This window comes from Macrobrachium rosenbergii, chromosome 15, assembly GCF_040412425.1.
Source record: "Macrobrachium rosenbergii isolate ZJJX-2024 chromosome 15, ASM4041242v1, whole genome shotgun sequence".
Classification (NCBI taxonomy): Eukaryota; Metazoa; Arthropoda; class Malacostraca; order Decapoda; family Palaemonidae; genus Macrobrachium; species Macrobrachium rosenbergii.
The window spans coordinates 27,537,677-27,550,176 of NC_089755.1; the positions used below are offsets into that span (position 1 = coordinate 27,537,677).

The 12,500-nt window shown below is 33.6% G+C and overlaps 1 protein-coding gene across 1 annotated transcript in view; it reads left to right on the plus strand.

Annotated features, from left to right (window-relative positions):
- LOC136846297 (uncharacterized protein DDB_G0279979-like) overlaps positions 1-11,428 on the plus strand; it is a 43,806-nt gene extending 32,378 nt beyond the window's left edge. Inside the window, exon 2 of the mRNA XM_067117100.1 lies at positions 11,118-11,428. Coding sequence (XP_066973201.1) covers positions 11,118-11,428 — 311 coding nt within the window. The remainder of the gene's footprint in view (positions 1-11,117) is intronic.
- Positions 11,429-12,500: the final 1,072 nt, after the last annotated feature.

Genomic DNA, 12,500 nt, shown 5'->3' on the forward strand with positions numbered 1-12,500 from the left:
ATATATATATATATATATATATATATATATATATATATATATATATATATATATCAGCGAAGGATTTTCGATAAGATGGAATAGCAACAACTGTCTATTAGATATCCAAATCTCCTTGCTTGTGTATCATTTAATTTGCCTTTTTTAGTCTTTCACTAAATTACAGATTAATAGAACCTCTACTGGATTTTTTTGTTCCTGAATATTTTAAAGAATCATCTTCGTTTATCCCTTATGCATCTGATGTTGTTTTGTTCGTTGTGAATAATTTGTCCTCATTATTTCTGTTTTATTATATTTTATCTCAGCTACCATCTCTCTAGATAAACGTCTGAAGATATGAAAAAAAGAGAAGAAATAAAAGAAGGATGCGACAAAGAAATTTGTTGGAAAACTGATTAATCACTTAAGTTATCTTTATTGTTTGATCATAAGGTGTAATGAGATATTTTCCCTTTCCTGTTCCAAAAATTCATTATTATTATTATTATTATTATTATTATTATTATTATTATATTAAGAGGAATGCACTCTTATTAAATTTTTCATTAGAATAATATGTTTATTAGCATTGTATAATTTGCAGTAATGGTACTGCATCTTATTATTATTATATTAAGGGTAGGCAGTACTTTCCGATACAAATTATTTTCATTAGCACAAAATTCTTATTATTATTATTATTATTTTTTCATTATAAATTTTTATTAGAATATATTTATTAGCATTGTATAATTTGCAGTAATGGTACTGCATCTTATTATTATTATTATTATTATTATTATTATTATATTATTATTATTATTATTATTATTAAGCGGTAGGCAGTATTTACTTTCCGATACAAATTATTTTCATTAGCGTAATATAATTCCCTTTCCTGTTCCAAAAATTCATTATTATTATTATTATTATTATTATTATTATTATTATTATTATTATTATTATTATTATTATATTAAGAGGAATGCACTCTTATAAATTTTTCATTAGAATAATATATTTATTAGCATTGTATAATTTGTAGTAATGGTACTGCATCTTATTATTATTATTATTATTATTATTATTATTATTATTATTATTATTATTATTTATTAAGCGGTAGGCATTATTTACTTTCCGATACAAATTATTTTCATTAGCGTAATATAATTTGTAGTAAAGATACTATATAATTATCATTATTTGTGGTGGTAGACCCTCTTTCAAACAAGTATCATTGAAAGTGATTGCTGCATCAGCTGCATTCATTTTTTAAAGAGTTATCTCTATTTTTATAATGGCTGACTTTTTTTGTTTACTGCATTGCGCCAGTAACTCACCGATTCTCGTCATTTCCGGAGAGGGAAATAGTCGGAGATCTGGATATAATTTATTTATGATACATACTGGGTTTGTGGGGTAACCGAAATCTGGGGATCATGGTCCGTAGAGTTTTGTGAGGTCACTATGGTTCAGTGTTTTTCAAACCCTTTTGCCTCATAACGCACCTACGGAAAATCAAAACTTTTGGGGCACATCTTTGATTTTCAAAAGGAAAAATTAGTCATGAAATTTGAAAATAAGAAAATGATAAAGACGTACCTGAAATAACCATTTATTTTTTAAGATATTTTTCATTTAAGAGTCTTAATGTGAAGTGTGCTTGATGAGATTTCGCAATTTTCTGAATTTTTGGTCTTGTATGTATTGTATGTGATAAATATACTCTCATCTCTTCATCAGTGCAATTAATATTTGATCTGTTTCCACATTTGATGTGAGTAGAGAATATCCTTGTTCACAGAGACGGTGTGGACAACTGCAGTAAAACAGTCAAAGCTTTCCTAGCTGTTGAAAGATATTCTTCTTTGATTGAAATCCAGAACTGACCGATGGGTACCTCCTTCTGCTTGATCTTTAAGCCACGATTAGTAGATATGGCAACCAACTCCTCCTCTTCTGCTAACGAAAAGCCAGCGTTATCAGTTGAAATGTCAAAGAAAGGGTTGCGAATCCAGTTGTATTGCTCAGTTCAGATTACCTTCCAGAATTGCTAAGTGATCCCCTATTAAAGGAATTAAATTGTCTGAATGGCCTTCTTGAACCAAAGGAAACATTTCCAAACAGCCTAAACTAGCTCTACTTTTCCAAACTGCTGGTTATTTCTGGAATGCTTGAATTCTGTCGGTTAGTTAAGAGAAGGTTTTCATTTCCACTTTGCATGGACACGTTCTGACTATTCAGGTGTTGAAACATTTCGATCAGAAATCTCATTTTTGAAGTCCAAAACTCACATCTCAAAAGTTAAGAGAATTTACTTTTATTTTCTTTCTCAGAAAATGCCAACAGTTATTGACGAAGTTCAAAGTACTTTACCTCTTGATAGCCATCTAACTTGTGTGCAAAAGTAAGCGTGTGTGTTGTGAATCCATGTTTTCACAAAGTAGCTCAAATATACAAGCTTTTACCATTTGAACAATTTGGTCTTGATCAAAAGCTTCTTTCAATTTAATACCAAATGTTTTTGCCATCTATGCAAGAAACAATGCTTTATTATAAAGTTGGGATGGGGTTGCTTTACAAACGATGCAAGACCTTCAATAGAATCAGTCATTAATGGAGCTCCATCAGTACAAACCCCGGCACACGACTTCCAGAATAAGTTCCATTTCTCAAAAGAAAGATTTAAATTATGAAGCATGTCTTCAACTGTAGTAGTGGTAAAAGGTTCTTTGCAACAAAGATACTGATTTACTAAAGTTTCCCCATCAATAAAGCGAATAAAGGCAAGCAACTGCGTTTTGTTGGCTGTGTCGGTTGGTTCATCTACTTGGAGTGCACAATATGAATCCTGAAGTTTATTACAGCAAATATTTTCTTCAATATTGTTAGAATGCGCCTCTGAACACTATCATTTAATAATGGAATTTTACTTATCTGTTTCTCTACATTGTCTCCTGAAATAGTCTTCACCATCTTCTTACAAGCGGGCAAAATAATAGATTCAGCGAGGGTATGTGACTTCATTTTTACGGCTCTCATTTCCGATATTTCCTAAGACGCGATTTGAGCTTTCTCAGACACCGTTGCTCTCCTTTTGAAAGCGTTGATCAAGTCATCTTTTGAAATAACTTAGGTACATCTTTTCCTTGAAGACTGCAGTGTGATACTTGAAAATGCTTGCTTCATTTACTAAGAAGCATCGACTCGTTTGACATTTTGCATCCACAAACCAGACAAAATGGCTGAGGCTGATTTTCATCTCCAGCCCACGTGAAGGAAGCCATAACCTGAACAACTTCTGTCGTGTTTGCGAGTGGGTCTGCTTTTATTTTTCTTGGCTGGACGCTTCATGTCACTCGAAATAGTTTAATTATTAGAATCAGGTTCTTCACTGGCGCGTTTCTTGTTTAAAAATCTGTTCATTGTATGGGTAGTTTATTTTTTTAAATATGTAAAAAAACAATTATACATCAGCGAGAGTCTTGAACGAGAACTTTGAAAAGTGATGTAGTAGCACATGGGTGCCTACTCAGACTGACCACAATCGCAGAAGACTTCGCATTTATTGGACAAAGAGGTCATTGTCCCGAATTATGAAACCCCCTTTGAATGTCATTCACCACATGGTGAAGTTATTAACCTGGATTATGCGTCACCAACCTGGAATACTGTATTTTGGTTTAGTCCTATTTTATTCTATCATTTATTACCAACTGACCTCAGGGGAAATTTGATACCAACTTTGTCCTTTTCGTTTACCATATGGTTAAGTCATTGGCCTTTACCGGTTGTCATTTGTGGCTAACATTTCAAAAGGAGATTAGCAGATATAGAATTATAGACAATATCTATTTTCTTTTTTTCGATCGAGAGAGAGGTGAGTAATGACCGATTTAAATCCCCAATGAAAGGAAAAGGATTATCCATGCTTCTTGAAGATAAAGCCATTAAGGAATTTACTTTCCAGTTCAAAATGTCAAGTGGCGAAGACTTGACTCAGACTTAAAAACCACATACTTGATGTCTCTAAAATATATGAAAATCAAAGTTTTAAAATATAAACATATTACATAAGTTAAATCTTTTGTTATCTTGGGGCAAACCTGGCTACCTTCCACGGCGCACCAGTGAGCCCGGGCGCACCGGTTGAGAAACACTGACATATCCGCATAACAGGACGTTAAGGGAAATTTACAAATATCGAAGAAATTTGTAGTCTTCTCCATCTTACAGTCGCGTGATGCTTCTACTCAGGTCTTTTTTTCTTCTTATAAATATGTTTTCCTAGTAAAGGATAGTTTTATAAAAAGGTTTTAATGCGTCTTTGACAGAGCCTCTGATGAAAATAGACGAAATCGGGTTGTATTGTCTTTTTCGTAATGTTTTTACCGTCGTTACCAATTGATGATTTCATAGTTCGATCCCTGATATTACATACGTATTTTGAAATTCAGAAAAAGTCGCTTCAGAATTTCCAGATAAAGTACCACGATGCTATATATATGTCCCCCAAATTGAGCAGCTACTCCGGACTCACTTGGGGCTTATTCGGCCATTTAGTCAATTGTGATTAAGAGGTTTTGTCGCATAAAGCAGTTTGGATGTTGCTTTTAAAACTGCTAGGCTTTCTTAGCTATGCCTACGTCTTTATTTTCCTTGAACACTTGACAAGGAAGGTATTTAAATTCTCCTTGGATGCCGAGTAAAACAGTCGACTCTTATATTTTCTTTGCTAAGAGCAGCATTTATTGCTTAGTTAATCAATATTCTGCATAATTCTTGTTTACTTTCGTTCTAATTGTCTATACATATACGCATATATACATTTTAAGTTCAAATATTCTGTAGGGTCGAAAGTCTTCCAGGATAAAGACCAGTTCACTGATTCACCGATGGGTAACACTTGCAGAAGAAATCTGAGACTGAAAGTCGACTGAATAAGGATTATCAAGCGTCGCAACTGACCGGTTGCGGAACAACGATAAACCGATATACTTTTCTTTACTGGGAACGTAGAAAAAATAATCATACATCACCCCTCCTCATTCAACTGACAACCAAAGCTATATATAACCATGATGGAAAGTCGTCAAGTCATAACAAAACAGATTTTCTTGCGATGGGGATATTTTCCCAAAAGCGTCCTCCAAATGAATTTATCGAGCAGTCGCTAAGAGAGTGTACTGGGACATGGACAAGAGGAAAACTGAAGCCTTGGAACTTCCCAGTTATATCTTTAGTAATTTCTGTGAAATACGACCGACCTCGTTTAAGAGCAATGGATATTTTCACTTAAGACTTTTTCATTCATTAGGCCGTAGCCGGCCAAGACTAAAACACCAAAACACGTCTCAACGTCTAAAGCACCGTTGCTTGTCCCAAGACTAATGTTATCTCAAGTCTAAAGCAAAGTTCATCGTCTCAAGTCCCAACCAAAGCGTTCTCAAGTCTAAGGACCAACCTTATCTCAGCACTAGAGTCTATACATTTTCTCAAGTCTAAAGCAAGGTACCTTATTTCAAGTCTAAAAGACCAAAGCTTTATAATAAGTCTAAAGAACATAGTTTATCTTAAGTCTAAAGCAATGTACCTTGTTTAAAGTCAAGATAACAAAGCTTATCTCAAATCTAAAGCAATGTACATTGTTTAAAGTCTAGATAACAAAACTTATCTCAAGCTTAAGCCTAAAACAACATACTTGGTCCCAAGTCTCAACATCAACTTGACTAAAGCAACGTTCCTTGTATCAAGTGTAAAGACCACAGCATGTCTCAAGTCTAAAGGAGCGTATCTTGTCTGAAGTCTGAAGATCATAACTTGTCACGAAGCTAAAGATCATAGCTTTTCTCAAGTCTAAAAGCAGCGTACTATGCTTGAAGTCTAAATATTAAAGCTTATCTCAGTTCTAAAGACCATAGCTTATCTCAAATCTAAAGCAACTTACCTTAATCCAAGTCTAAAGATCATCTTGTCTAAAGAAGACAATGGCTTTTCTCAAGAGTACTTTGTCTCAAGTCGAAAGCAGTGTACTTTATCTCAAATCTAAGGCACCGTCGATTTGCCCAAGTCTTAAGACCATAGCTTGTCGCAAGTCTAAACCACCGTCACTTGTCCCAAGTCTACAGACCATAGATTTTTCAAGTCTAAAGCTGCATATAGTGTCTCAAGTCTAAGGTAAGTAGCCTGTCTAAAGTCTAAGACACAATCGCTTGTTTCAAATCTAAAGCTCGTAGTTTGTATCAAGTCCAAAGCCCCGCAGCTTGTATTAAGTCTAAAACACCGTAGCTTCTCTCAACTCGAATTGATTCATTCTTATTATCGTCGTATGTCCACTGAGTAAAAGACCACTGCTGGAGATGTATTTGCAATGGATGTGTAGTTATATTTAAGAAGATTTCGGAAGGGTATTCTCCCAACCCGTCCTCTGATGCGTTGACTTCAAAGTGACATCTTTCTGAGTATTGTAATTTCAAATAAATCAAAATTCAATGCGGTTGGATAATTGATAAAGAGGAATCTCTCAGAAACATGACATGCATCTCTCTCTCTTGATTCAGTCTTACAAACTCTCTGTTAGTCGATACTACCTTAATTTTGCTTTCGCAATATTAATACAATATATAATTTGATGTCCTTGTGATGAGCAAAATGACAGACCTGATTTAATTTCTTTTACATGTAAACAATACTCGACAATTGCTATAACTTTCGCCTTAGACTAAAGAAGATATCGATTTCTGTTAAAAATCAAAACGATCCTACAATTATCAATATAAAACGGAAAGAGTAAAATCCAGCCTCATACTCGTAAAGTGAAAATGATTACTTTTCTCATTAACCTTAGTCATAAAGCAGTGATCTTTCGATCCTGGTGGTATAGACCAGGGCTGTGTTTATGAGATAGAGTACGTCATAAAGAGAAGAAGCCACACTCACATACGCTGGGACTTTCACGTCTACCTTGCACGCGCTCTCTTGCTTTCCGAACTTTAAGCCGTTAGTTTACTATGCCATTACTATACCATTTATAGGCCTTCCTCTCCTCGTCCCTTCTAAAACTTTTCACAAACCTACCGCCCTCCATTCTTCCCACATGACCAAATATCATCCAAAAACATCTTTTCACTTACGCTAACCTTCTAATTACCTCTTCTACACATCCTCACACTTTTCACATTTTCAGTTCTCCTTCCTCCATATATACTAAGCAAACGATTCATTATAGGAGCATGAGTGTCAGGTTAGTCACTTAACAAATGGCTGTTGCAGCGATAGTATTAATCGGTACTAGCAGGACACTGCTGTTCGAGCAAGTGCCCATTGCTTGGGATTTTCGTGGATCGTATTCGAATGAAGAGGAGCGCCTGGTGAAGGGTTGTGAACTCCTTGGGGAAGGGAATGCCTCCTAAATCTCAGATGGAACTCTCCTCCTAAGACCATTAGCAATCTTGATTTTACTGCAGTAGCATTTCAGGAAGATTGAAAACAATGGCTTTCTCGTTGCATTGCGCCCCTTAGGAGGTTAGTGCCGTCAATACATCTGACATGGTAAACTGTCGGTTGCTTGCAGCGTCCCTTCGGCCCATAGTATCACCTATTATCTAGCTTTTCACTTTACCCCCTTCCTGCTTTTTTCCTTCCAGCATGCTGTCCAACCACTCCAACTCCCTCTTCTTACTGCCTTAAACACTGAATGGCTGTAAGTGCCACAGTGCTTGGCTAAGCCTGATTTTCATAACTCAACTTCGCCTTCCGTGATATGAAAGCCGTCACGTGTCCCAGGCCGTGCGGTGTGCAGCCCTATTTCTTGTACTGATATTACAAAATACATATGAATATATATATGTATATATATATTTATATACATATATATATATATATATATATATATATATATATATATATATATATATATATATATATATATATATAAATAGTTTGGAAAATTTTTATCCCTAACATTATCCAACGAAAAATCACAGCTAAATCTCTCATCCTTAACGGTCAAACCCAGTGGTTATCCATTTCGGTTCTCTACTCTTGGGTCTTCACGTGAAAAAATATATCTTTGTTTGAAGAATGACACAAGTTTAGAAAAAGATGCACATCTGAACTCAAATGAAGATTAACCAGACAGATAGATAAGTTATTGTAGGGATACATTATAATCTAAATTTTTAGGGCAAACATTCAAATATACAAACACCATATAAAAAAATTACGTAAGAAATAACACAAATCAGACGTTCCAATTTCCATTTTCACTCTTCCCAGTTCTCCTTAATGTAGAAAAGATGTAGATGCGTGATAAGGGAGGAATCCCTTCTGAAAGTGGAAGAATGGACCACCCTCCCATTAAGCAACTCCTTCGTGTGGACAGACCGACGCCTGCCAAACTTTCGAAGTCTTTTCTTAAAACGGACTTACTAAAAAAACTTAATCGTAAAACAAAGTTATTATAGCTGCATGATATATTTTTCATTCTGCTATGTATTCATGCATTAGTTCAACTATTTCAATGTTTCTCTTAAGGTTTATATCCCATTATACTTAATCGTATAGCTACATTAATCTGTCTGTCTCAAAAGGTCATTCTTCCCTGTAGTATACTGCTTGGGACTGCGGCATTTTATATTTATTCGAAAAGAGGAAAATCATATTGTGAATAAAAATAAAACACCCACGTTTCTCTCACATATATGACAAAATCCTAAAGAAGAAGGAAAAACTCACAAAACCATACATTTACTTATAAGACAAACGTGAAGTTAAAAAAAAATAGCTTTCCTTTACAGTCATATTTTCATATATTCCTGTCTATATGTGAATATATATATATATATATATATATATATATATATATATATATATATATATATATATATATATATATATATACATACATATATATACATACATACATATACATACATACATACATATATACATATATATATATATATATATATATATATATATATATATATATATATATATATATATATATATATATTACGTGAATACACATACAACTGTCTTTCTGATCTAATCACTCGAGCCGTGCTTGTGATCATACATGAAAAATCATCCATACATAATAATCATACATATTGAGAGTCAGCTCCATAAATATATTCATATTCATAGAGCAATCGCATCATAAACGAAAATAAAAACCAGAACGCTTTCATTCTCTTATTCCTGCAATGCATAATGTCAATCATAAAAGAACATCCATGCAAAAGAAAGTACCTATTTCTGTTCCTGATGGCATGATCATGGTTCAAAATTCATCTCGCAATTAAATGAAAAACTAAGAGGGAAAAAATAATTCTGCTTTTTCCCTACCCCACTCGAACTGTTCATGTCAAGTTGCATAAATAATCATATTTAAATAAATGACAACACATGGATAGGCCGAGCGTCATAAATTTATCTCTTGCAAAAGGGGTATGAGAGAGAGAGAAAAAAATAATTCTTTCCATTCACGCCCCTCCATACAAGGTGAGTAAATTTTCCATTACCACGCAACTGTCACACAATTCTATTGCCAGTTCTCTCCCTCTCTCCCGTTATTCCATTTTTCTATCGGACATCAACCGGAGTTACAAAACCCATCAAGAGGTTGTTGGCAGTGAAGAGGAAAGAGTGGTGAAAAAGAGGATAAAAGAGAATGAAGGTGACTTCCCTTAGTAGAGATTATTATCCTACCTCAAGCGGTGGAAAATAGAATGATGAATCTTCCTAAAAAAAAAAATGGACGGAATAGCCTAATGTTAACATTTGTTACTGCATTAAGAATTGTACGTACCATTTTGTTCGTCATCTTTACCGTCATCCCAGTAACTGCAACCACTATTGATGCTAGTACTGCAGCTACTACTATTATCATTATCACCAAAAATTACCCAGATACGAAGGTTAGGGTTACTTACACAGTCTGAAAGTGAAGATTTAGTCACAGAATGAAATGAACGGAAATTTGAAGAATGAAATTTCACTATACTCGTTGGGAAAATTCGAAAATATGGTACAGAATGCTTGGAAAGAAGATAATCTATACGAAGAATTTTCAGAAAATTAGTTAAATATTTTATACGTTGAAATTTCAGAAAAAGATGAATACAATTTTACACGATGAAATTTCAGAAAAACATGAAGATAATTCACACGATGAAATCTCACAAAAAGATGAAAGTTCAGAAAAAGATGAAATTTCAGAAAAAGATGAATACAATTTACACGACAAAATTTCGTAAAACTAAGAAGATAATTTACGTAACGAAATTTCAGAAAAAGAGGAAGATCATTTGGACGATGACATTTCAGAGAAAGAGGAAGATAATTTAGACGATGAAATTTCAGAAAAAGAGGAAGATAATTTGCACGATGAAATTTCAGAAAAGAGGAAGATATTTTACACAATGAAATTTCAAAAAGGAGGGGAGACAATTAATTCGATGAAATTCAGGAAAATATGTAGATAATTCACACGACGAAATGTCAGGAAAAGATGAAGATAATTCACACTATGAGATTTCAAAAAAGATTTAACGGGACAAATTTTCAGGAAAAGAGGAAGGTCATTTCCACGATGAAATTTCATAAAAGGCTGAAAATAAGTTACGCAACGAAATTTCAGAAAAAGGTGGAAGACAATTTATACGATGAAATTTCAGAAAAAGATGAAGATAATTTATACAATGAAATTTCAGAAAAAATGAAGATAATTTATACAATGAAATTTCAGAAAAAAGAGGAAGATAATTTACTTGATGAAATTTCGTAACAAGATGAAGATAATTTACACGACGAAATTACAGAAAAAGATGAAGATATTTTATACAATGAAATTTCAGAAAAAGAGGAAGATCATTTATATGATGAAATTTCTTAAAAGATGAACGATAAATTACACGTGAAATTTCAGAAAAAGGAAGGGACGATGAAATTTCAGTAAAGAGGAAGATCATTTATACGATGAAATTTCAGAAAAAGAGGACAGTAATTATACAGTGAAATTTCAGAAAAGAGGAGATTCCACCATGAAATTTCAGAAAAAGAGGAAGATCATTTATACGATGAAATTTCAGAAAAAGAGGACGATAAATTACACCGTGAAATTTCAGAAAAAGAGGAAGATTCCCCCGATGAAATTTCAGTAAAAGAGGAAGATCATTTATACAATGAAATTTCAGAAAAAGAGGAAGATTCCCCTGATGAAATTTCAGAAAAAGAGGAAGATTCCCCCGATGAAATTTCAGAAAAAGAAGAAGATCATTTATACGATGAAATTTCAGAAAAAGAGGAAGATTCCCCCGATGAAATTTCAGAAAAAGAGGAAGATCATTTATACGATGAAATTTCAGAAAAAGAGGAAGATTCCCCCGATGAAATTTCAGAAAAAGAGGAAGATCATTTATACGATGAAATTTCATAAAAAAGAGGACGATAAATTGCACAGTGAAATTTCAGAAAAGAGGAAGATTGCCACGATGAAATTTTGAAGATCAATTAACGATGAAATTTCAGAAAAAGAGGACGATTTATACCGATGAATTTTCAGAAAAAGAGGAAGATTCCCACGATGAAATTTCAGTAAAAGAGGAAGAGCATTTATACGATGAAATTTCAGAAAAAGAGGAAGATAAATTACACCGTGAAATTTCAGATGAAGATTCCCACAATGAAATTTCAGTAAAAGAGGAAGATCATTTATACGATGAAATTTCAGAAAAAGAGGACGATAAATTACACCGTGAAATTTCAGAAAAAGAGGAAGATTGCCACGATGAAATTTCAGTAAAAGAGGAAGATCATTTATACGATGAATTTCAGAAAAAGAGGACGATAAATTACACCGTGAAATTTCAGAAAAAGAGGAAGATTCCCACAATGAAATTTCAGTAAAAGAGGAAGATCATTTATACGATGAAATTTCAGAATAAGAGGACGATAAATTACACCGTGAAATTTCAGAAAAAGAGGAAGATTCCCACGATGAAATTTCAGAAAAAGAGGAAGATCATTTATACGACGAAATTCCAAACCACGAGTAGAAGAAAGCGCACGTTGTAAAACATTAAAGGTGGTAAGAAAATTATGATGCAAAACGGAATCAGACGTAAACTTAACCCTGCCAAATAATTTTCCTTTGCATCTTGTCCTACTTCTGTGTGAGGTCGATGTTAGCCTTGCCAGTTAATGACTACTGTTATTTGAACAAACCCTTCGAGACGAAATAGTAATTACAATAACAATATTTATTAAAAGGAAACTTATGATTTAAATTAGAGCAAAAAGAATAATTATAACTTTTGTAAAATGAATGCAACCAAAAAATAAATACAGTTGTCAGTCTGCATCATAAATAAAATAATAAGAGAGAGAGAGAGAGAGAGAGAGAGAGAGAGAGAGAGAGAGAGAGAGAGAGAGAGAGAGACACTGAATTCCAGTGGACGATACTGATCGACGCATTGCATCTGAAACGGCAATTCCTCCGGGTGGAATAT